The following is a 26484-nucleotide window of genomic DNA, read 5'->3' as shown; positions in this document are numbered from 1 at the left end:
GACTTCTAAAATGACACAGAAACGCCAATACATTATTAACATGAAAGTATTAAACCAGATCAATAGTGAATTCAACAACTACGATACTTTGTAACACACAAACGACTGTTTAAACCTTTATTATGTGACTTTAAAACTACGGAGAAAGATCTCAAATCGACATTTTATCTATTACCATTATTCTATTGATTTGACAATACACTTAGAGTTTTTAAAACTTAGATTATTAAAAATTCACTATTATATAGCTTTATATGAACGATAAATCCGATTTACCAGATATTATAGTATCATAACGGGAAACAATTTCTATTCTGAATTCGTAAAATTGAAATACACTTTGAATATGAATCCTTCGAACGCTAATATCGCCTAAAAATGGCTTATAATTCAAAAGGTTACACTTATTTCACATTTTTTAAATAATATACCTATGGGGTAAAAGTTCATTTAATATTTATCTACAGACAATTAATTTGAAACATATATATACAACATACAACTAACTTATTACCTAATATATACACTTACTATAAATAAAAATATTTAATACATAATATATTTATTATTAAGTTATTGTAAAAAGTTATTTGTATATATGAATAAATAAATTATTAAGACTCATTTAAAAAAAAAAAATAAATAAATTTGAAACTAGTAAAGTACAATTTACTAAAGGTACCGTAAGCAACAAAAGTGCTGCACAAAAATAACTAAACATGTTCCTACTGAACATACAAGTTTATGATTTCCACATAAAAATCTTCATCTTAACATTGCCAATATATTAGCTATTGATCACATTTATACTGTGAATTGCACAATTTAACCAGAAAAATTACCAAACCATTTTCGGTCGTCAAATCGCCGATGTGACCAATGCTCGGCAAGTATACGGCTGCTTATGGTTTGATCGTCATAGTTAAATGGTACAACACAACTGTAATATTTTTAAAATAACAATTAGACAGAAACCAGACAAAAGCCAAAAAAAAAAACATTTTGAGATAAAATACAAACAACTATATACAATATACACTCGTTTAAAATAACATAATTGCGATATTTCGCTGTTTCGTTAAACAAAAAACTTATCAGTCTTATTATTTACAAAGCTTTTCATTATTTACTACATCTTACTTAGTAAGGAACTTATCTAAATTCTATGATATCATATCAGTAGGAAAAGGTAGTACTATCAACCAATGATATTTATGATCCACATAATAAGCAAATTTTCAGTGACATTCACTGAAAGCACTGCAGGAAAGTCTTTCATCAAATAGATACATTACATTGGTCGGTAGCACATGAACATATTCATGTGAATTTGTGAACTAAGTAAATTATTTTACGCTCTATTTCTTTGTGCAAAATATAAAAAGATTGTTTACTTCCTAATTATTGGACTTTGGGAAAGGTGATAGAATTTATTGCAAAATATTATATAACCAATCAGAGTTATAAATAATAAATGTAAGGGCGGGATTTACTTTGCTCAACATAATTTATATTGCTAAACACTATAATTGGATGATAACACCTTATTTTATATTTTAGTGATTTCTAACAGCATTTAATGAAGAGCCACTAATATATAATATAACACTTAGAAAATTGAGATAATAGCTGTAATAAAATTTTATTAAACCGACTTTTAAAATTACATTAAGCCAGTTATTACAATACAAAAATAATTCATTATAACCGTTCCTCATTACCATTAAAAGTATTTTAACATTTGAGCAAATAATAATGGTTGAATAAACACATGTTTTGAGGCAAAGATGGTATTATTAGACATTTATTTAGTTTCGAAAAGATATGTTTACAAGAGCAATAACTACTGTAAAACACCGAGAGAATTAAAATTATGCTACAATGTGCACAGTAAGTATATAAGTTTCACTATTGGGTGATTATTTTCCTCAACACGACAAAAAACTATTCTGTCCTTTGCCAGATTTTATTATTACCATGCATGCTTATATCAACATCAGACATTGAGATTAAAGATAGCTGGATTTGCTACACAATAGATAATTTTGATTCTACATACTTCTACTATTGTATCCATAAAGTAAACATCAGGTTCGACGAAGTTATTTCTGCGATATTGCAAGAGCGCTTTCATTTTCGGCGCGATAATTCGTTCGGTTATACGAGCGACGACTATTTGAAGAAAAATACGAGCGATACAATCGAATGTAATAATCCAGAGTTCTCCTATAACTGAAGGACCAGAAATCTTCAAATAACTTTTTATAATAATGCATGTAATGTGTGTCCTTTGTTGGAGTTCCTTTTTCAATAAAATAAAATAGTATGAATATGCAAATATTCTTTTTTGATAAAGGCCATATATAGAAAAAAAAAATGGTAGCCGGTCTACCCGCGCTTATCGACTCTGGTCCATTCTGCAACAGTTACATTTGCTTTACGTTGCTTTAATCTACTTGCTTTATGTAACTGTTGCCAGAATAGACCAGCGTCGATAAGTGCGGGTAGGTGGCGACGGCTAGCAGGCGCCCGATCCTCCTAATTTTGCTTAAGCGACATACAATTCACATTAGACTGAGATCCAATCACGACTCAATTACGATTGAAGCGTATGTGGCATTCGGCATTTTTTTCTTTGAAATAAACGTTTTTATCCTTTTCTGTCAATTGATAATATATTATTTTGCCTGCAAATGATTTACGATTGTAATATGATTGTAGAGCAAACTACCGTACAGGCCAAAATCACCAAAATAGCAGACCAATCGAATGTCGTTGGAATACGATTGGTTTAGTATGCCCGATATGGTTAAAACTGCTAATTGCGATTCAATTTCTATTCAATTTTGACATTATTAACTTAGGAGAATCGGGCCCCAGATTTCTTTCTGTATACGACCAAATATAATGTTGTTATTTACTCGAGTTGTGTATCTGTGCGTGGGGTGTGGACCTCGATCGCGAAGAACGCGTCGAAGTTGAACTCCGATCATTTGTCCCACAGGCCAGCCTCCTTCATCTTAGTATGGAAGTACTTCTCTAAAGTGTTCGCGCATCTGATGGGAACAAAAGTAGAGTTGCATTAGGAATAATATACTAAAACATTCTCCTAAGTTTGAGAAATACTGTTCTGAAAAACGGCATCAAAATCAGTACAACAAATATGAGATAATCACATGAGACAAACGTACATACACGTTAGTTAGAGAGCCTGCTTTGCCCTGAAGTCGGTTTAAAATAAGAGTACTAGAATTTGATAAATTTTCAATTACTCGACGGAAAATGGATAAGTATTATTAAGTATTATATTCCCCATTCAGGGTCAATTTTACCGATAGTCGATTATACTATCAGATATTTCAACTCTGAAGTGGAATAAAAGTGCTTTATTTTATTTTGTATTTTTCGGTGTTTTAAATTAATAATTGATGAAATTGAAATTGAATTGTATAATTGTAAAATAAATTAATAATAATTAAATTGTAATAGACAGCTGTGTTGCTGGGAAGTTTGTTCTTCACCGCTTCTTCTTTCCAGCCATAACACTAGGAAGTGGTGAAAGGGGGGCGTTTTGGGGGTGCTGTCATTCATGTAAAATTTTGACGTTAAAAAGTGCTAATCGTATTAGCCTATTTTAATAAATGATTTTGACTTTGACTTTGACTTTGACTTCAACGATAACTTTTTTTGCAATGAATCTAGGACTTTCATGAAGCCTACTTCTCGTCCATCCTTATTTTGAAAACAGTATTTTCTCGGCACGGGAAGAAGTCCCCCTGAGACGCGGGTCAAATGAATAATCAAATGATATAGTGATGATTGTGTTTTACCTGTAATAATCAGTATCAGGCGAGTTGTAGAGGCGACAGTTGGTGAATATCCTGGTCATGTCGGCTATGAACAGTCGCTTGGACACGTAGTACCGCGCCTTCAGACGCTCGCCCATCGTGCGCAGATCTGAAACAACAAATATACTGTAAGTCAAATGTTCTTTCTATACTTATATTATAAAAGCTTGAAGAGACTGTTTGTCTGCTTGAATTCCTTAAGACTTAAAAAAACCGGCCAATTGCGAGTCGGACTCGCGTTCGAAGGGTTCCGTACCATTATTTATAAAACGGACAAGAAAAATACGTTTGTTGTATGGGAGCCCCCCAAAATATTTATTTAATTCTAGTTTTCAGTATTTGTTGTTATATCGGCAACAATAATACATCATCCAATGATGCATAAACGAATAATAACAATAGACAACTTAATATCTAGTAGCTAGAAATGATAAATTTACTGTGGTATGATTTATTTTCATAAAAGGAACTATATTCCAGGATAGAAAAGCAGAATATGTTTCTTATACTTCATACTACGAGATTTTATAGTGACTTACCCATGGGATATTTGATGTGATCATAGTAATCTGGTACTTCAGATTTGTCCACTGGCTTCAAGAAAGGCCAAGCGGCTGCGTGGTTCTTTACCTAAAAATTTACAAAAAAAAAATGTATACCTTGCGCAATACAATCATCCTGCTCAGATTTGAAAATATATTTCATTGTGGGGTTACAAAATTATCTAAGAGTAACATAAGTTATATTCAATGTTTATGGAAAACCATATTTGCGGATTTGTGTGACGAATTTAGTTACGGAACGAGGTTTTCGAGAACTTTGATATATCGTAAAAGCGTATTTTTTGTAACAGCACAGTTACCAGATTGAAGTATAGTAGCGACGTATGTAAGAGCATAGTTACCGCATGCAGTATGTTCCTGAGGCTGGCGGGGTCGGGCTCCGGCTCGGGCTCGGCGCCGCGCGGGGCGGAGCGCCAGCCCGTGTCGCGGAGCCCCGGGATGCACTCCATGGGGATGCTGCGGACCTGAGGGCGTCACGACAATGTATATGTCGGCGTCAGGATCCGACATCGTTAAATAAAACAAAGGGGTTCTCACACAATCACTTGGTTTATTCCAATTAACACAGTATTACACTACAATTATTTATCAGGAATTTGTGTTCGGTGTGCACTCGGCAACGGTCGGCGAACGAATGACCCGAGTCGTGCACGCGCCGCTTTATATAAGCTCCACCGGTGACAGATCGACGGTTGACACATCGACGGTGGCGCCGTCATATATGTAAATTAATTCTGGTTGAATAAGATATCCTTCGGGTCGTCGCCCTCTATAATAATCGGGAATGTTTTGACAAAAAGGCCTTCAACACTATAACATATTGCGCTTGAGATTATAGGTTACTAGGGCCCCGCCTTCGCACGGGATAACTTCCCCATATGTAATGTATGTTATCTCTACTAATATTATAAATGCAAAAGTAACTCTATCTGTCTGTTACGCTTTGACTTCTAAACCACTGAACTGACTGTTATAAAATTTGGTATAGAGATAGTGTTGACATTGAGAAAGAACATAGAATAGTTTTTATCCCGGACTTTTGAAGAGTTCTCTTGGAAACGCGATATAACCGAACTTGACGCGAGCAAAGCCGCGGGCGGAATCTGGTTGTACATATAAACCTTCCTCTTTAATCACTCTATCTATAAAACAATCGCATGAAAATCGGTTGCCTATAACGGGAAATAGGGATACAGTCTTGTTTAATATTATGTAGTGATATTGCCTATACTTATATTATACTTTGTAATTATGGTGAAAAGCATGAAAAGCAAAAGTTAATAGTTTAATTAATGTATTACTTACGCCTTCTTTGAAACACGTTAATCCAGGATGAATTTTTCTGACGTCTTTTTGTCGCATATCAATCAGCTTTTTGACAATCTGAAAACGAATTTATAGTATTAGAAAAATAAATTTACGATAACAATAGATTCACTTCAATTGAAATAATTTTGTAAAGATATTTCTAATACCAAAAATCTCATATTTAGGTGTGATCGCCGACCAGAGTCAAATTGGCTATTTGAAAACTGAGCATGTTTCGGTTATTATTGTAATTCATCCGGTGTGACTCGGGCCTTAGTTTCCTCACAATGATTTAAATTATACTTTTACCGTCGTACCACAAAAACTTTTAAACGTCTGTTTGAACACTTGTCTTAAAAAATGTCAGATGATGACGTTTAAATAAAGTTCGTTTTGCAGCCACACTTTTTTTAAGACAAGTGTTGAAGATATGTTTAAGTTTTTGTAGTAAGGCAGTTTATTTTATTTATGAACTAGCGACCCGCCCTAGCTTCGCGCGGGATAACAATATTTCTTCACTATTTAATGGGTGTTATTATACATATAAACCTTCCTCTTGAAACCGTCTATCTGATAAAAAAACCGCATGTAAATCGGTTGCGTAGTTTTGAACATTTAAGCGTACAAAGGGACATAGACAGATAAAGCGACTTTGTTTTATAGTATGTAGGGATATACCTCCTTCTGCCTGCGTATGACGCTGGTGAACATGGTGTAGACGATGCGCGGGTTGAGCTCGCAGTGCATGAGCGTGGCGCCCTCGTAGTCCTTGATGTAGCCCTGGAACATCGCCCGCGGCAGCTTGATGTCCTTGCTGAAGCCCTGCTTCTTGAAGTAGCCTGCCGAGCGAGGGAACAGACTGCTCATTATACTGTTCATACGTAATTATAAGTCTATTGAAATAAAAAGACGTATACTATGGTTTAGATATTACATCGTCATCCATTTTGCCGGTTAATAATGCTTACACTCGCAAAAGTGAGCTCAAGTGTAAAACGACCAAGTACCGATGACAGTCTTGATTAAATAAACAATTCTAAGATAAGTGTTACGTGATTCAATGGTATGATAATCTTCGCATCGAAAAAATTAACTTGCAAAACTCGCACTAGGGACTCAGTTTGGTTTTTTTTCATCTACTGCACTTATATACTTCCATATTTATCTGCCGCCATCGCACAAATAACATTATTTATAACTACATCGACTTTCAGAAAAGCCATGCATGGTTTCCGCTGTCATCTTTCGCTATATCCATCCAATTTTTGACTAAAGTTTTCCTCACAACGCAAAATTATCGAGTAAATATGTTGAAACATCATTATCAGAGCAAGTATTTAACGAAAAAATACATACAAAAAGCTGATGTTATTTTGTTCATTAGCATCAGAATAAGAAAATGGTCTACTCAACTGCTCAGGAATCACAAAACTTTTCCAAAAAACATTTCTGCGCGATGTACATTGCTAATTTCAAAAGTAGTCTAATGTGATAAATTATTCAAATATCATATCAATCAAAATACTTTGACCAATTGAAATATATAATCATAGGCAAGGATATTGAGCCCTGACCTTCACCTGCGCGGAAGTGATTATTGGTTTATTTCCTTGTGTGTACAGTGCGCAAAGCGATCCCCACTCTTCCGCCGAGAGCTCAATATCCGTGCCGATAACTATACTTATTCTAAACTAGCTTTTGCCCGCGGCTTCGCTCCCGTCAACTGACTTCTCTACTTTACCCTATTTTCTTTTTTCATAAGAACCTTCTCCTGACAATAAAAAACACAACAAAAAAAGAATTAGCCAAATTGGTCTAGGCGTTGTTGAGTTATGCGCTCACCAACACATTTTGCGATTCATTTTTATATTATAGATAGCAGCGAATACTAACCGATGGCGAATTCGTCAGCGAAGGTCAAGAAGTGCAGTATGTTGTTGCGGATGTGGTAGTCCTTCAGGTGGTTCATGAGGTGGGTGCCGTAGCCCTTCACCTGCTCGTTAGACGTCACCGCGCAGAACACTATCTCGCTGAAACCCTGAAATGTTCATATTTTAATTATTTTATGTTAAGCTTATTATTCATTTATTTAATTTATTAAAGTTGTATATATGTATATATAAGTTTATTTTAACTTTTTGAAATTAATGTAAATATTTGCTAACAATTATATATTAATACTAAAAAAAAAAAAATATTACCACAGCTCAATGAAATAAAAATAGACATACTTTTATGTTATAATAGTGAATGAATGTGGGTTTGGATGTATGTTTCTCCATTGTACTTGAATGAACGAAAGGATTTTGATAGAACTTGACAGTAATATATAGCTTCTGCATCAGCATAACATATTTTTTTGTGTTAAGGAGCCGTAATTTAGCAGTAATCAATAAACAATTGTCTTGTAAAGCCACCGCGCAGAAACCCTAAAATATCTCACTCATCATCATCTTATAAAACAGTTGCACTATCTTGTATGCAACCAAATACAGCAAGCTTAATATATGAAACATACCTGTGCACTGAAAGTTCTGAAGCAAATCCCGCCAATAGGCCTGCCTTCCTTGATGAGAGCTAACGTTTTGTGCTTACTGAAAAAAAAACAAGTACAAATTTAACATGGTGCTTATTAATAATGCAAGATGTCGTGATTTAAGAACATTGAAACTTACGGATCGAAAACTAGTTGAGAAATATACTCTTTGGTCATCTCCGGCAACTGATGAGAAAATACGTTGTGAAGACCTGGAAATAATAAATTCGTATTAAGACGGATTTTTTATACGAGTTGTTGGGGCGACGCCATATTGTTTTTATTACAACACTATTAACTTGTTAAATGGATATTTATTAAGTACTAGCCCTTTTCCCGCGGTTTCAGCAGCGTCCCGTGGGAACTACTGCCCGGACCGGGATAAAATAAAGGCTAACAGTGAAATAATGTTTAAAATCGGTCCAGGAGTTTTTAAGTTTATCCATTACAAAAAATACAAAATTTCCTTCTTTATAATATAAGTATAGATGTTACCTATAAGCCACAGCATGGTCTGTTTATTAACAGGTCCGGTGAGTGAGTTGCCGATGACATGGAACTCGATCAGCTTGCGTTGTTCCTCCAACTTGGCCGCCTCGTCGCGGGGAGCTTGCATTTGGAATAAAGCCTGAAATGTACAGTACATAATAATTATATTTATAAATAACTAAAGCCTGATCTCGTTTTTCATGGCGCTGTTTTCAACCTGTTTGGAAAAAAGGTTTTCAACTTGAGAATGTATTTATGTGTATCGTAATGTTGAGGAAATTTAACCATTACATGTTTCAATTGTTAGGTTTTGAAGAGAAATTTGTATCGAAGTTGGATGGTAAAAGACGAAATACTGTTTTAGGAACTGATTTTTGGTTTTTATATCATGTTTTGGTTTAGTGGTTAAGTTAAGTGGTTTAATATTTAGTTTATTTAAGTTAAATGGCAATAACAATAAACAAATTGAAATTAAATATGTTTGTATTACTTTGCCCAAAAGGTCACGAGCAATATGTATAGTGTATATCGGATGTGTCGTTCACAATCACATTAAATTCTGTCGCATATACTTTATGATATTCTATGGCGAATTGTAAAAGAAATAACCTAATCCATTCAGTGGTTTAGCCACAGGAGTCATTTTTCGTTTTTATAATTTACAACATCATGTGTAAAATAGAGATAAAGCTAGGAGTATCGAAAGTTTTGATCAGTTGACAGCTGTCAGTTTTCAAGGGAGAATTTCAGTTGTTTGTTTGTAATGACTGAATTTTATATGGTGTTCTAATTTTCGCACATCTTAATTCTACTTACTCTGTTTGAAAAATTCATTTTTTTATTTTTAAGTTTTTTTCTTTGTGTTAATCGACATATATAAACCAGTATATTAGCGCATTTCATTTAATGTGATTATGAACGACACACCCGATATATTACAATATATCTGTGTACTCTGCTTACATCAGGTCCGCACATATAGTTAGGGTCGGTGATGGTGGCCACGATGTCGGCCACAGTTCTCTCGCTCACGTCGTCCGCGCTGTCGTCGGCGATACGTCGACGTTTAGCCGCTGTGCCGATTGACGACTCGTTACTTCGCTTGCCACCTTCCGTTTTTATTGTACCTGTATTTGTAATAAAGAAGATGTTAATTAAGTATAAAATATCGTAAACTAGCTGTCATTTGAGGATAGAGTAGCTAGCTTCCTAACAGTGCAGCATTTTTTTCAAATCTGTTCAAAAGACTGAGGTACAATTTCGGAGCTTTTATAACTCAACAAATTTTTAGCTATATCCCTATTAGGATTTCGTATTATTCAAAAACTCGACTCTTCCGAAAATCAATATCGTTAATGGACTGAAAAGTTGAGTTATTAAATAATCATTCCAAATTAGAGAATCCCCAAGATAGTCGTTTTGGGCGTGTAAGCTCGACAGTCACAAGAATAACTTTAGCATTTATTATTTGAGTCAGGATGGTAAAGATCAGGTTCAATCAATGAATAGAGAAACATTTGACGACAAAGAAAACATACTATCACAATTTTATTACGAAACTTACCTGAAGACAGAGTAACTGTAGTGAAACCATCTTTGCTATCGCCTGAAGCTGTAACACGCTCGAACTCGCCTCGTCTACCCGCTGATAACAAATAAACAACATGCTTGACATAAAAAATATTAATTCTGTTACAATGTTAAATGTAAAAACATCATAAATATTATTGGGTTGTAGTTTTTTTCTGAATTTATAAAAAAAATGATCGCAAAAACGAATTCGGCGATTAGGTCTGCTTTTTAGTGGTTACGTCATAAAATGTAACAAGACCGTAATTCATCATTGAACATATATTACTACATAGTTTCTGTCTGCAGTTTCATGCATCCGGATAAAAATAGATTTCCTCGATAAGTCGGCAATCTATAATTTATCGAAGATTAGGTTAGGTTAGTTCAATAATGTTTTTACTCACGGTTCTTATTATCGAATATGGCTTGCAGGTGGTTGGGCGGGATCTGCTTGAACTCGGGATCCCAGATGGGAGAGTTGGCGCTGAATATCTCCTCTTCAAGCAATGCCAGGAACCGCGGGAAATGTGTCAGAACTAGCACCTGGAAATAGTACTTATTCGATTGAACTCCTATACACTCCTTGGTTGACGCATCTTTCATTTAATAGTCATAGTATCCAAATAAATAAATCTCAAAGTTTAACATTCCCTTTCCCAAGCCCTTTTCCCACCTATATTGGGGTCAGCTTCCAGTCTAACCGTATACAGTTGAGTACCAGGTTTTTATCGGAGCGACTGCCTGTCAGGTCTCCTCAACCCGGGTAACCTAATACCTCTTGGCAAGACTGGTTGTCAGACTTACTAGCTTCTGACTACACATAACGTCGTTTTATAATGTTAAATGACAGCAAGGACCTACAGTTTAGCATGCCCTCTTAAACACAGTTAATAAGATCATATACTTAGAAAGTAAATACAAACTTAGAAAAGTTATACTCACTCATACTTTAAGTATGAGAGGTTAAGTTTAACATGGTGTACTCTACAAGAACTTATCCACATACCCTCTTCTCAGGCGGCATCCTGTCCCTCTCAGAATGGCACTTGTCCATGAGCTGTCGGCACACAGACTTGAAGACTGCGCGGAGTAACGTCCTCCCGAAGACCAGGGAAGTGTCGTAATGCGGGAGGGAATCGCAGAACGCGGGCACGTGGCAGAATACTAGCCATCTGGAAGTTGGTATAACAGATTTAGAGAGATAGTAGATAGATGATATACTTTATTAGGTACACCAATTTTCACATTTTTGTTCTAAGAAATAATTAAAGTAAGTAACGTAGTGGTTTTATCTTGTTTATATATATCTTGGATAGAGAAGAATAAATGGAGTGGAATTGTTACAAGTTTGTATGAAAAAATTTTGGCATTTGAAAACTCTCATTGACTCGGAGATCTGGTGATTACTATAATAAGGAGAAAAGTCTCTAAGTTCAACTTTTATAGATTTACAATTTGTTTTACTTAATTTGACAGGTGACATGAGAATTTTTGTGATATCAATCGCTTTTTACTGCCAATAGGAATATCCGGAGAAATCAATGATTGATACTTAAAAGCGCTAAATGCAAAATCGTACCTTGTGTAGTTGATTTGATATGCAGATATGTCTTCAGGATTTGATACTTGCTGAAATTAAATTAAAAACAAATATTACATTAGGTATAGATAAATCCCCCCTCTAAATATATGATAAAATATTTAATTATAATAATTTTTCAAATCAGTTTAGTACTTTTGGAGCCTTCAATGTTTTTTATAACATTTCTTTAGATACAATTTCTAAACAAACTTACCAACTTCCTAACGCTGGGCGTCTCAAAGTTCCAATGGTTGAAACAATGGAGGAACATCTTTGCCAAGTCGTACATGGTTTGCCATTCCCTCTGCGGTAAGGTGTTAAACTTGTACAGCACGAAGTTAGTGATGGCCTTCGCTATGGAGGGACGCTCGAAGGGAGGCTGGCCTAAGGGCCCCTCGATACGGGGGTGGGATCGAGTGAGGATGCATTTGCGGAGTATCTGTGGGGAAGACCTATCATGTAAATATATTTTAAATTGACAAAAAATTAGAAAGAAACAAGTATATTAGTGTGGTGTTTTTTGTTGTTGTATTATTCTTTCTTAACAATTGTAAAATAGATTTCTTGTATAATTGATCATTGACAAAAATGTCAGTGTTTGCTGGACCTTTTTCACATCATCCATCGTCCAACCCTTTTTCCCAACTATGTTGGGGTCGGCTTCCAGTCTAACCGGATGTAGCTGAGTACCAGTGCTTTACAAGAAGCGACTGCCCTGCCTAACCTCCTCGACCCAGTTAACCGGGCAACCCAATACCTCTTTGCCAATACCAATTTTTTAATTTTTTACCCCTGGACCCTTTTCACATCTTAGAACAAAACAAAAGTGATAGTTGTCTACAATTATCAACAAGTCTTGTTGTTTACAATAATAATAATCAACTAGTCTATTGAATAACCAACAATAGGGTCTTCAAATCTTGGGTCAATTAGTACTAGGTCCAAAATAAAATACTTTACCATATTGATTTGGCAAAGTATCTTAAAATATAACACTTTCATTTAATGTTTTGATGGAAAAAAATATATTAAATTTAACTAATGAACAGTTTACTGTACTGTACTGTACAGTTTACTGTACATTAGTGTATTTTTCTGTTGATATGAAAAATCAGTGGCGTCATATTTCATATTTTTCATACAAATTGTAACGTAAAGGTTAATAAAAGCAGTAATTACCTTAAACAAATAGTAGTAAACCCGCTTGGTATCATGGTCATCCTCCCTGTGCATGGACATGAAGATGTTCTCCACATCGACCACTGCTCCGAGAAGTCGGTTCACCTCCGCCACTGGCAGCCCTTGCAGTTGGGTCACATGTTTCTCTGGAAATGTTCACATTTCTTATAGTGACTGCTTTTCTGGAGAAGAGCTTGTCTGGATGGATAATGGCGTCCACGGCCGATTTCGCCCACGGCGGCTGTTCTCATTTAAGGAGATCAGCCAGCTGCGCAGGACATATTATAGTCCACGAGCATTTGCGCAGACACAGATGCACTCCCTATTCCTTCACTCTCATAACCCGATGGGATGGCAATCCGACACGACCGGAAAGAGATCAGGCGCAGGACCGACATTTACGTGCTCTCCGATGCACGGGTGAATCAATCACCAACTTCCAGACTACTTTGTGAAAGATTTAAGAAAACCCACAAAGCGATTTTGGGCTGACCCGGGAATCGAGCTGGAGGAGGCCTTTGCTAGAAGGCACTCTGAATTAAGCGATACTATTTAAAATTGAAATAAAACAAACATTTTGTAAACAATAATTTGTAAAAAATCTGAAATAAAGGCTTACTATTATTATTGTAGTGACTGCTTTTAATGGATCATGAAATTGGGAAACAGTCAAAGTGAAATCAGTTTATTTAATTTGGGCCTTTTTGTCAAAAGTCAAACTTTATAGCAAAAGGTCACTGTATTAACCATACAGCAAGACTTGCAATTGCTATTCGAGCAATATGTAAGTAAGAACTCTACTTTTTACGACTAATGGAGCCATAGCCCCATTTTTAGAAATTCTTACTTTAACAAACTCATGACAGTAAATACTAAGACTTACTCTAAATATTAAGATTTACTGTAGTTTGAGCTTTTACAGTAACCTATACACAAAACATGCCATACTTCTTTTGCAAGTAATAAACATTTATTAAAAATACAAACCTAATACATGGGTGCAATTCCGACAAGGATCATTGAAGCTGGCTAGAGGCTGGTTGTCTGCCCGGGGGTTTCCTTTCACTGTCTGCTGAGGAGCAGGTGTCTTCCAGCCATTACATGAGCAGTCTGGTGTCTGATTGAGAAATGGATGGGGTAAGATTTCATTTTTGGAAGTTTAAACAAAATAAAATTCTGTTGAATTCATTAGAATTAATCACAGCTTGCAATCAATGTTGGATTGTAAAATTGATAAAATACGAGAATTGCAGCAAAAAAGCGTGTGACGATAAATAGGCTGTAACTAACTAAATCATGTGACATGTGTTACTTGTTATTGTTACTTCAACAGTGTTTATGCTCATTTATGCAAAATTAATTTAGGTTTTTAGAACATAACAAATCCGGGTCAAAGGTAAATCATTGGTAGTTTTATTTGCAACAACAATAAGTATATAAATGTTTTTAAAAATACATTTACTAAATTTGAAATCTAGGACAAAAGGCACTTCAAAATTGTATGATTTCCAGAACAATCGGTTTCAAACAACAAGTTACCTGGCATTCCGAGTAAATGGCCAGTTTGAGTAACTTCTTATTATGCGGCCAGTTGTAGACTTGTTGCTTCCTCTGTTGTATGCGTTGAAGGTTTGACTGCCTGGAGGCCTGGCCTTCACTGCCAGCTGGAGTGGCAGCATTGCTTGAGGACGCATCGTCGGCATTTACACTTGATGTGGCTAAAACATAAGAATTTTAACAACTCTGTAAATTGGTATACAATGTTCTAATTAAGTGTATTTTAAGGGAGCAACATGACTGCTGTAGCTACAGAAAGGTTCTAAAGATTAAGTTTAGAATCAAAATGTAGAAACCCTGTTTTAAAATTTACAAATATGTTACCAGAAGTTATTGTAGATAGATGAAGCTTCTACAAGTTGCACACCGTAATTGAACATGAGATATTCGAAAAATTACTATTACTTACCGGCTGTAATTTACTATATAAGAAATTGTTTGTTGTTATTATATAATTGCAAATTGTTTATTTACCTTCGTGCCCGTGTGTTTGCGAAGAATCTGCTTCAGTGCTTGTCATAGCTATGTCCGCAATTTCGTCGTTGAGTTGAGAAGACATAATAAATGCTTCGTGGCTTTATGCCTGCTAAGGCCGTTACGATTTTAACGTTATTTATAGCGAAAACATTGCCACGGATTTCATTTTCACTATTTTATTGATTTTATTTCTCGAAAATCCTAATGTTTGACGTTTGTTATCTGTGAAAGTTTGCGGGCGCGGCGGAAACTTCACAGATAAAAAAAAAAATCGGCTTGGGAATGATGACATAGACTAAAATGGCAGATAAATCGACTAAACTGGTGGCGCACCTCTATTATTTGTGACGTCGAGAACGTGTAGCGGGAAAATAAAAGCGCGAGATTTGAAATAAAAAACGTAAAGAATTTTTTATTTAAAGAAATAAAATTGGAAATTGCTTAAAATACTATAAAATAATTACTCTTAACCTTATATACTATTCAAATCCTCTACAGGATTATAATAAAAAATATAAGAAAAATGCTGATAAAAATGGAAACCAATCATAATAATTAATCGATTATTAATTATACTTTTCCTAAGCTTTTCCGTTATTTTCTTTTTTTTCGAGATGCTATCCAAAATCTGGATACCTAAGCAAAATATAAATGCATATATTCTTCTCTAGATACGGTTCTCTATCCTGGAAGTTTCAGTACAGCTGTATCAGTGCGCGCGAGAATCCGGTTGAATCGGACATGTTCTCTGTGGGTTAGAATAATACCAACTTTTCGTAATATCATTCTGTACCTACGATGATAGTAAACGTATGTTTACAAATAACTATAAATTACAATAAATAAAATAAGAACAATATTTAGTGAATAAAAAGTAGACAATTAGTGTTTTTTTTTCTTTTCTAAAATAGTTTTTATAAAGAGCGATTTCAAAAATGGAATCAAAATTATTTTTGCGTGGGAACGAGACTTATGACGATTTTTTTAATCGGTGCAATAATTTGTCGCATTTCGATTGTAGTGAGGAAGAAATGCTATGGTGGTTGATGGGGTCTAGACGTTTACCTTTGAAGGAAATAGTACCCATTAGTGTTATTTTAGTGGTAATATTCCTGACTGGTGTGATCGGCAATGCGTGCGTTTGTGTGGTGATAGTGAAGCACCCGGGCTTGCATACGGCGACTAATTATTATCTTTTCAGTTTGGCTGTTAGTGATCTGTTGCTTCTTTTGTTTGGTGAGTAACTGTGCCTATATGGATTAAATTATAATAAATAGTTAATCATTTTGAAGAGTTTTGCCCGTAGTCAATTTGAAGAGTAGTACAGATGTTCGAATTGTAAAAAATTGCAAATGGAATGTATATTTTGTTCTTTATAATTTTAATTAATATTTTTTTTCTACTTCTGACTATGTTTTAATTTAAACGATGTACTATAAAAGGTTGCATCTTAACTGATGAAGATGAAATGTAAATTTGACATAAGACACATGTTTAAAAATCTGCGAAATTATATAGGTAAGTAGGTACCCGTCTTTAGCCTTTTTTCGTCCCACTGCTGGGCACAGATTTCCTCTTACACAGAATTATTGAGCGTTAATCCCTTGCTCAATGCGGATTGGTCCGTTTGAAAATGTATAATGACTGCATTAAAATCAAAATTAACCTACGTTGCATATTGCTTACGCTACATCTTTTCGCAGGAACATGAACCAAAACATACAAAATTGTATGATTTATGACTGAAATCAGTTTTATCATCCATTTTGAACGAAGGTGTTTATTTTCCTCGAATCTGTTTGATTTGATTGATTACTGCTACAGCCACCATTCTCTTAATTTATTGAGTAAAGCAATGTAATCTTCAAGTGCTTTCTACAGTGACTTCACACCGAAAAAGAAATCGAACGTATACCTACGTGCGATTTCAATATAGACATCATCGGTAGTTAAATTGTCAATAATGTAGGTACTGGCCGTACAATCCGAGCGAAAAGAAAGCTGGTGTGAAGACGCTGTTACATTTTTTTCATGTATAAAAACGAATATCGCCTACTTTTACCATTACTTTTTCTTTATTTTATCGAGTAAGGTTTAAATCACGTAAAGAATCTTTGCGTAAGATTCTTTCAATTTCACCTGACTGCCTCTAGTGTTTTTTTAACAAAGGCTGCGACTTGGTAACAATCGTGGATGCCGCTTTAGTTAAGTGCCTCTCAGGTTCTGTTATTACCTATTTTCTTCTTATTCGTTGAAGTTACATTGCCAGCCAGATGACAGGTGGTTCCAATTTCTACCTAAATGTGAATAGGTTAGGTACAATAGCAGCCTGAACAAATCCTTTTGCGAACGATCAGTAGCTTGTAAGGTAGATAGGTACATACCATAGAAAACAAAATTACTAGCGGAGATGCCATAACGGAAAATCTAAGTAGCGCACCGAATTGCGGGTGTTCAGGGGACGAGGAACGTTAGTTAGTTACAGCCTATTTATCGTCCCACTGCTGGGCACAGGCCTCCTCTCTCACGGAGAAGGATTGAGCATTAATCGCATTAATGAGGAACGTTACTTTATCGATATACGCTTCCTATGGAACAAGCCCATTTTTCTTAGGTATACCAAAAATCGACTCGAGATGTGCTAAAGAACGCCTCGTTGGTTGAGTCGTAACTGATCATTTTGGGCATGCCCAGTGTAGATGCAGGTATGTATCTACTCAAGTGTCTAGGAAATATTGTATAGGACATAGAAGGAAGGTAGCAATGTATAAAGTGAACCGAGCTAATGAATTTAAATTACACCGATCCACCCCCATTTACAAGGACTCATTGGGGATTCATAAATTCGGCTCAGATAGAATATATATATAGTTCTATGTAAGTGCCGATCTGGGTAGCAGAAATCCGTGTCAACATCGCCCAAGGGGCTATAATATGGATCATTTCCCAAACCCGTTAGTTTTGGATACCTGAAATATGTCAAGATTTATACTATTTAGGGATACTTGGTCCTATGTTAGGTCTTTGAACTCGCTCTAGAAATATTGTATACCTGAAAATGATAGTGGGTTTGATTAACAATACCTAGAACCTAACTATAAATTAGCCCATTGTACAGAGTTATGTCTTCGCTTAACGACGTGGTAATCGAACCCGTTAAACTAACGTAACTTATTTCTTTTCTCCATTATAAATTCCTACTTTAACCAATAGATTTTTGAGGTATTAATTCTTGATTTTTTTAGATTTAACACTCAAATAAAGACGAAGAGCGATTTCTAAAAGTATGAATGTAGGTACTTGCAGAGTATTAGAAAATCATTTTTCATGACATAGCTTACCTAACTAGTAGATCTTTAGGACCATGATAGTTAGACATTTATCAAACCAGCGGCAGCAAGAAAAAAAAACGGAATGCCACATACGTTTCAATCGTAATTGAGTCGGGATTGGATCTCAGTCGGATATGAATCGTATGTCGCTTGAGTAAAATTAGCAGAATCGGGCCCCAGTTTATATGCCATACGCAAGTGAAGGTAGCGTCTAGAAACGTCACTGGCGCCAGAAAGCTTCATTACTAACTATTCTTTTACATAGAGCGTAGTAACCATAAACAAACCTCCCCTCTTGCATAAGGTTTTATTATAGGTAAAGGCAGGGAATATTTAAAGGGAGATTATCGCAATTTCCAAGTTCCATTATAACATAATATCACGTTTTTTCTCGTCTAGAGTTATATAAACCATTTTTCACCAGTAATTTTATAAGAGTGGATACTCTGGACAGGCTTACCGCCATTAATAGAACAAAAATCCAGGCTACGAACGAAATAATGCCCTATATAAATATACCGAATTACTCTCCGACCTTCAATTCCTATTCCTTTTCCATCAAATTCAATTGTCGCGTACGAGACAGTATTTGCAAGCCATTTCTTTAACTTCACGGTAGATACAATAATGTTTTCTAGGAATGTCTAAACAAGCTTAACTTTAACCAACCGCCCAAAAACGGTCATGTTTTACGCAGGTGTAGGCTAATCTTTGTAATTAATGTAAAACGTTAAGTGGGGTACAGGTAAAGATAAAGGGTTGTTTGTAGATGAGATTTCTAGGTACCTACATGTAGTTATTTACATAATACGCATGTGTGATTTCTAGAAAATTATTGGTCTAGCCTTTTCCCAGCTTAGTTGGGGTCAAGCAATTAATGTTTAATAAAATATATTTGTGGTGTCCGGTTGTACATGATAAGTCCAAAACTCTGAAATTAAAGTGCCAATGTTCTTTTGAAAGTATAACAAAAATACTATTAATCGGATTTAATATAAATCGAATGGATCAATTGATGTTTTTTGTGTTAAAGTTGTAGACGTAAAAGAAAGCTGAAACATGGTCCAGCTTCGGTATTGAAGTTATATTGATACAAAAACCGGATAAAATCTAAATTGATACAAAATTATTTATTAAAAATGAGACTTAATACCTGTTACTTGTTAGTGTACATATTTGTGGCCACAGATGTGTGTCCATAAACAAAAACAATAATTTTGGTAAAGTGTAGGTCATAAAATAACTATCATAAGTGAAGTATCGTAAATGTAGTTGACAGATGGCTCAGAACATATCACACGTAATAAGTGAATGGATAGGCAATCCAATTCAGAAATCCGATCCAATTAATTAACAGAAGCTCGGCAGGCTAACGAAAAAAGACAAAAAAAAAAAGATTATAGGCTCTACTGATTGATACGTAGCGAGGTAATTACGACCATAGTGCTAGCATATAAGTGAAGGCAATTAGATATGGCAACACATTTCATAAAATGATGAATATGATGGACCAGTCTTACTAAAGAGTATTTGTTGGGTTGCCGAGTAACTGGGTTGAGTAGGTCAGATAGGCAGTCGCTCCTTGTAAAACGCTGGTACGCAGCTGCGACCGATTAGACTGGAAACCGACCCCAACATAGTTGAGAAAAAATGCTCTTGAAATTGGGCAGTCGAAGATTATAGGTATGATTTTTTGAGATTTCAGAATTACTCTGAAGTTATTACTCAGAAAACTATTATTACTATAGCAACAAAATATTACTCATATTTTAGGATATTGGGAATTCGTCGAATTCGTGGAATGAGGAATCTCAGCTTGAAGGGTTAAACGAGTACTCATCGAATGTCATATTATAATGAGCGAAGTAACTAGGGTAGGGAAGATCCAAGTTAATTTGCATTAAAGTAGGTACCTAACATCGAAATCTGTCTTTCCATTTTCGTTATGTAATATTCATAAGTAACGAATGTCTGGTTACTTATTCATAACAGCCCAAAACCGAGATTAATGAATTTAGTTTTTAGAAAGGAAATATAAATTGAACACTATTAGTTTGACCGCAATTTTAATCAACTTTGATGCTGCGAAATGAATGATCCAATTAAGATCTTCTAATATTATTTAAGCTTATAATTTCGGTTTAAAATAACTAGTAAAATATAATAAAATTGACCTCTGTAATAATGAATCTGCTTAGGAACATGAATTTGTTTAACTTTTTTTAAATAACCAACTTATACATTTTAGGTCCTTTCAGAAAAAAAAAACAACATTTCTTACAGTACAGCTTTTTATTTATAGAACAAACTGGGTTTACATTTTTATTTTTGGACCTCTACGAAATGATGTACTTTTACTTATGAAAGAATTTATTTTTAAACTGCCAGCGTCTTACTGTGGGCTTCATTTTATTAATATCTTACATCAAAATTGACTTCATGCGGTCAGGTTGAATTATGTATTTCAGGCTTCTTTTGATAAAATGAATTTTTATGAATGCCAACCGATTTTAATTAGGTACGGTTTTCAACAAAATTGGAGCAAATTGGAGTTTTCAACAATATTGTTCATAGGAGCTAATACGTACTGTAAATTTAATTGTATAATAGAGGTACATATTCCACTCTCATCTATGGGTATTGGGTCAAATACTGGTACCTACTCATCTGCATCCAGTTAGACTGGAAGCCGACCCCAACACAGTTACGAAAAGGCTCGGCTAGATGATGATAATTAATTGTATAATATTGTAAATTATAAAGTAGGTTTCGTGGTTCCATCTGCTTCCCAAAGGAACTACCTACTTCTCGCACCTGAATACAAAGTAGCCTCAGGCTCAAGGCCAGTTGTGTCCTTAGGTACATTAGTAGTTTCCGAAAGGACAGAGTTACATTTATATATAGTATTATGTAAAATTAGCAATACCTACTTACGTACAGCTACAGAACAAAATAGAAGTCAATATGACAAAGGCGTTTTTTTTTAACTATGTTAAGGTGCAGTCCAACCGGCCTGAATAGTTAGGTACCTATTTATTATTGTATAGTTTGAAAATTTGAAATCAATAATAAGCAATTTACGACACCTTACCTTACCTTTATTTCGTAAAAGGTTTTCAGTCTATTGCGAAGTTTGAAAGTCGTTATTTTTCTCAATGGAATTTCTTTTCCATTTAAGTTTTAATCTTTTATCTTTTCATCGTTTATCCTCGTGTTAGGTACTTCAAAGTCGTGTTGTTTTCAACAAACAATGTCTGATTCTATAAAGTTTGTTTTTGGGCTTAATTTTGCTCATACAACTTGTTGAGCTTGTGTTTGTGACGTTGTTTGATACCGGGGGTGAAAGAGTGCTGGCTAATTTACTGGTAAAGTTATGACTTTCACATTTTATCGTGTATGGAAATGAGCCGTAGGTATAAAACATACCTAATGCAAGTTATATTTTAAAGTATTGGTGAAATTGAAGTGGTTCTACCAACCAAGATATTGTATCTTATGTCTGTCTTTGACGATTCATACTAATCGATTGATCTCTTGTTTTTATAACTTCTTTGAAATACATGAGAACCTTTCAATGCGAAAATCGTCCGCCTGAACGGGATTCCGCTACGGAATTCGCTAAGAAACCACGGTGTCATCATGTGTAAATTGTGTATACCTAGATCTCCTTTTGAGATTTCCAAGGACCCACGAAATTGAAGTTACCCATAACATTTTATTAAAGTAGTAAAGCAGACCTAAATAAATCTTATTTTACCTAGTGTTTCGATATGCTATTTGGATATTTTATTTAGACTTTGAGTTAGAATTGTCTGACATTCATGAGTGTCTTGGATAAATTGTTATTCATTGATCCGTATAAATGTTCGAATCACTATCAACCCGTATGATGTTGCAGAGGGTAAGTGTAACCCTTAGAGGTAATCAATTTGTTAGTAGGGTCCGGTAATCTTTATTGACTAGCCACTAGGGATGTGGCGTGTTGCGAACGTCTATCGATATTCGAAACGATGATCTTTTTTTGTAATTTGACACATTCCTTGTTCGCGTCGCAGGTTAAATACTAGCTGTTTCGTAAAATACACTACTACACGAGTTCCGAGGTAACTAGGATCAGCTATAACCTACGACAATCCAAATAACGTGACTTTCTATTTATAAAGAATGATCTAAATCTGGAAATTACCCCTAAGAATTCAGAAGGTTTACTATAGTATAAATTATAGAACAATAGAAATTCAGGGAATAGGTGAGCTGTAGCTAATTTATAATTTTCGTTTAAGATTAATTAATTGTTGAAGACATTACTTACAGCGAAGATATTTCGTAGTGTGGTTAAAATTCCTCGGAATTTACGCAGGCAATTAAAAGTTTTTGCTTACGAAATACTAAGAAATAATATTCTAGAGATGAAGTAAGTTTGATATTGACATAGACATTGGAATTGAAAAACATGTTAAGAACTTCCACAGAACAAGATATTCCTAATTAAAACTTAATTATTATGCTGTTTTTGGTTTACTTAAGCTTTTACATGATAACTGGAATTTGGAATATCTGACTGCGGATTCATGTAACCTTACCTTTTTTTTATTTGTACGACGATAATGTCAAAATTCTATCTCAATTATGACAGATAGGTTTTTAACAATCGATGGAACATTTTATCGTGATAACTTACGGAGTTGGCACACCACTAGTGATGAATTTCGTAGCGTTAAGTAATTTTAATGTGTTGTTGCCATTGTTTCGCAACCTCAGTGTTAGGTGACGTGACCAGAGTTTAAGTGTCCAAGTGATGAACCCTCATGTTTTAGAACTTTCAGTAATTTATTAGCAGTTTCGCTTTCACTGTCTTAAGTATTGGGATGAATCAGTTCTTGAGATGAAAAAATCTAATTTATCATTTCTATACGTACAATATAAATATCCTTTTTCATGACCAAAATTAGTAGGATATTGTCGTACCTATTGGAGTTATAATGTGGTTTAAGTATCGTAGTAACGATGTAGTAACATAATGTATCACCACAGGAGTTTAAGTAAGTACATACTCAGGAAGAAATTAAGTGGTAATAACGTGAACGCAAATACTTACATGTTTTACTAGGCTTTTTGTCACTTTATTTTTACTATGAAAAGTCTTAGTTTCTACTTATAAATTAACACTTTTTCGTTGCGGATACAACAAAAAGTTTCACATTAGTGGTGTCCAGTTTATAGTAAAATCGATATACTTATAAAATTTAAAGCATATTTTCCTGCACGTGGTCGATAAAAGACACAAGTGGCCTGCACTGTTTTTATTTATGTTTTAAAAAAGAAAACCGCCCAAGGGCGAGTTGAACTCGCATATGATTGGTTCTGTACCTACCATTAAAATTGTAAAAAATCACGTTTGTTTTATGGGAGCATGCACCTTAAAATATTATTCTAGTTTGCAGCATTATTTTGTTATACCAGCAACAGAAATACGTTCTGTGATCGGCAGACAGACATACGGATAGGCAAGTCTGATATTCCGATTTACCCTTTGTGTACGGAACCCTAAAACGAATAGTTGGCGTCGTTGCACAATAATCGAACAGCATAACACCGAGTGTTCCTAACAACGTATTTAACCTTGCGTTATATTTATGGCGTTTTAGGAGCCGCTCCTAAATGGTGTACTAAAACCATGTGCAAAAGCAATAACCACATACAAACACCATAATATTATATTATACATGCTCGTTACTGTGTCTCGTAATAACAGTTTCTGCCGGGAAAATATAGGATGCATTTAGCTAGCTAACTTTAGACCTTGTACTGGCCTTTTTCTTTGAAATTAGATGTTATAAAGAGCTTGTTATACTCATGATGTTTTGTAAGAGTAATTGGGGTGTATGTTAGGTTCTACTTTGTTATCTAGCATTGAAAAGCTAAGACTTATCTAAAAGCTGGCTTCGTCCTAATTGGGTAGCTTCGTGAGATGGAAAAATGAAGAATGTTTTTGAAATTTAAAGATTTTAAAGCAAATTCTTATAGGGGCGATGCGTCTTTTAGCCAATTATTATTGGCTGAGCCTAAGATGTAAGATGTTAAGCTAAGTTTGAGAGTAACCTAACGTGAGCGTATGTCAATAACTAATTATTTTGTGACTGATGTAAGGATTAGATTGAATTTTGAATTTAGTCTCAGAAATTAAGTTTAACTAAGGTACCGCGGTGCCAGCTGCTATCGATATTTTCTTCATTATAATACTAGCTGGTCTTACAGGTTTAATCACTTTCCGAGGGAATTACTTTCTGTACCTACCCGGATAATAAGCGCCTATGTCGTTTCTCAGGCTTCTTGAATATCTGTGTACCTTATTAAAATCGCTTCAGTAGTTTTGGACAGGCAGAGTTACTTTTGCATTCATGATACATTAGCAATTTTCTTTGATGTGGGACCCCGTCACGCACCTTATTCTAAGATTAAAATTACACCAAGCCGCAGATAATTTAACTTTCTAACAGTAATGTATCTCTTGTTCCAGGTCTTCCAAATGATTTATCAGTGTACTGGCATCAATACCCGTACAGTTTGGGGATCGTCTTCTGCAAATTGAGGGCTCTTATCTCCGAAGCGTAAGTATTAACAACGTCTAAATTGTTTCTAAGATGACGAAGGATGCTTAATGTACCTACCTGAAATCTTTAGGAGAACATTTGTCTGTCTGACAAGTACAATGCTGAAAAAACCATCACAGCGTACATTCGTATAGTTCAAACTGAGAAACTCCTTTTCTTGAAGTCGGTTAGCTTAGGGTCGGTAAGCCCTTTTGAGTAGACTCTTAACTATCTTGATAGGTCTTACATACAAAAAATATTATAAGATGTAATAATTTCTTATTCTTGGAAATACTTAAAATCTTTACTCTAATTTCCAAAGATAATCTTTGGGATATTAATTTCAGGACTTTGTTTAAGTAACCAACTCTTATAAAGCTTCCAAATTTCTCTTTCAAGTTTTAAATGTTTAGATAGGTCTTATACTAATGTTATTAGATACGAATAATATCTCTAGAAAAATAAAAAAGAAACTAAGTGTTTCTCTTGAAGCAATTCTGAGTGAAACTTCTACTTTAAAAGATAAATCCTATGTGTAGGTAGATATGTAGATAGAGTAGATACCCTTGTCCCCCTACGCGTATCACGGAATATTATTAATTAAAAATAATATTTAAAATACTTATAAAAACTTTCATTCCTCATTCAGTGTAAATTCTACTACAATTTTTTTATTTATTTGGCGTTAGGTAGGCAGGCTATAAATACCAACATGTTCCATTATCTGTTTCAAATCCCTAATTAGGAAATTAACGAGCACCGTTAGGCTTTAATTAGAAAATAATTTTATTTATTACCCTCATTATACAACGTCCAAAATATATGCAAATGTTTGCTTTTCCTCTATAATTAACATAATGACCTAGAAACGAATATGACCTAAAAACGAACGCAAATAATTGACAAATTAATTTAATTAACCAATGTCACATTGGTTTCCTGATAAGTAAATATTTGATAGTAATATCAATTAAATTTGAAATTTTCATGAATACTAAATGTATCTGCAAAACTGTGGTTGGGTCTACAAAACTGTGGTTGGGTAATTTTTTAAAAGTTATGCGGATGAAATGAAATGAATCAAGGAAAGTGTAAAAAAACAAAATCTTTCACCGTTTCATTTAAAACGTTCATAACTTTTAAACCCGTTGACGGATTTTAATTAATTGTAGCCAACTCCTTTTTTGTCGCAACCTGAAAGTTACAGCATAACCTAGTTCCAAAACTTCACAAGGATTGCTTTACTTTATACATGCATTAGTAACAAAATTAATATAAAGTTCGTACTTATTAGAAAGCTCGTGTTTTGCCAGGGCCACAATAACCGAGTGACCTACCCTAGGTTTCCAGATGACCTTGAAAGTTGTTACTGAAACAATTCTATAAGGCCTTTAAGAGCGCTTTCATATTAGCGGATTATGTCGCGCGCTCTCGGGTTTTCTACTTGT

The 26484-nt window shown here is 34.7% G+C and overlaps 2 protein-coding genes across 3 annotated transcripts in view; one reads left to right on the top strand and one right to left on the bottom strand.

Moving 5' to 3' along the window:
• Positions 1–1732: 1732 nt before the first annotated feature.
• LOC110372952 (histone acetyltransferase KAT2A) lies at positions 1733–15362 on the bottom strand. Its single transcript, XM_064039410.1, has 20 exons — positions 15109–15362; positions 14617–14795; positions 14065–14194; positions 13078–13223; positions 12113–12337; positions 11896–11945; positions 11323–11488; positions 10721–10859; positions 10309–10389; positions 9708–9871; positions 8751–8883; positions 8395–8467; positions 8238–8313; positions 7613–7757; positions 6398–6558; positions 5717–5794; positions 4753–4875; positions 4388–4478; positions 3831–3957; positions 1733–3056 (listed from the first exon to the last, which is right to left on the bottom strand). Exons 1-20 carry the CDS (start codon positions 15191–15193, stop codon positions 2990–2992), a joined length of 2439 nt encoding a protein of 812 aa, XP_063895480.1. The 5' UTR covers positions 15194–15362; the 3' UTR covers positions 1733–2989.
• A 467-nt stretch (positions 15363–15829) lies between these two features.
• The window catches only part of LOC110372982 (neuropeptides capa receptor), a 101561-nt gene continuing 90906 nt past the window's right edge, over positions 15830–26484 (top strand). For both annotated transcript variants that reach the window (XM_021330037.3, XM_021330036.3), the window contains exons 1-2: positions 15830–16347; positions 24964–25054. In XM_021330037.3, coding sequence (XP_021185712.3) covers positions 16047–16347; positions 24964–25054 — 392 coding nt within the window. In that variant the 5' untranslated portion in view covers positions 15830–16046. The remainder of the gene's footprint in view (positions 16348–24963; positions 25055–26484) is intronic.

The sequence above is a fragment of the Helicoverpa armigera genome, chromosome 19, assembly GCF_030705265.1.
Source record: "Helicoverpa armigera isolate CAAS_96S chromosome 19, ASM3070526v1, whole genome shotgun sequence".
NCBI classification, from domain to species: domain Eukaryota; kingdom Metazoa; phylum Arthropoda; class Insecta; order Lepidoptera; family Noctuidae; genus Helicoverpa; species Helicoverpa armigera.
This window is presented reverse-complemented; position numbering and strand designations above follow the sequence as displayed.

What these genes read in the sequence shown, in the direction of transcription:
- LOC110372952 (XM_064039410.1), bottom strand. Translation starts at nt 15,193, where the DNA reads ATGTCTTCTCAACTCAACGACGAAATTGCGGACATAGCTATGACAAGC. An exon ending in TATCAAATCAACTACACAAG is followed by an intron (nt 11,489 to 11,895) that starts GTACGATTTTGC and finishes ACCAACTTCCAG; the next exon opens with ATGGCTAGTATTCTGCCACG. An exon ending in TCAGGAACATACTGCATGCG is followed by an intron (nt 4,479 to 4,752) that starts GTAACTATGCTC and finishes GTAAATTTTTAG; the next exon opens with GTAAAGAACCACGCAGCCGC.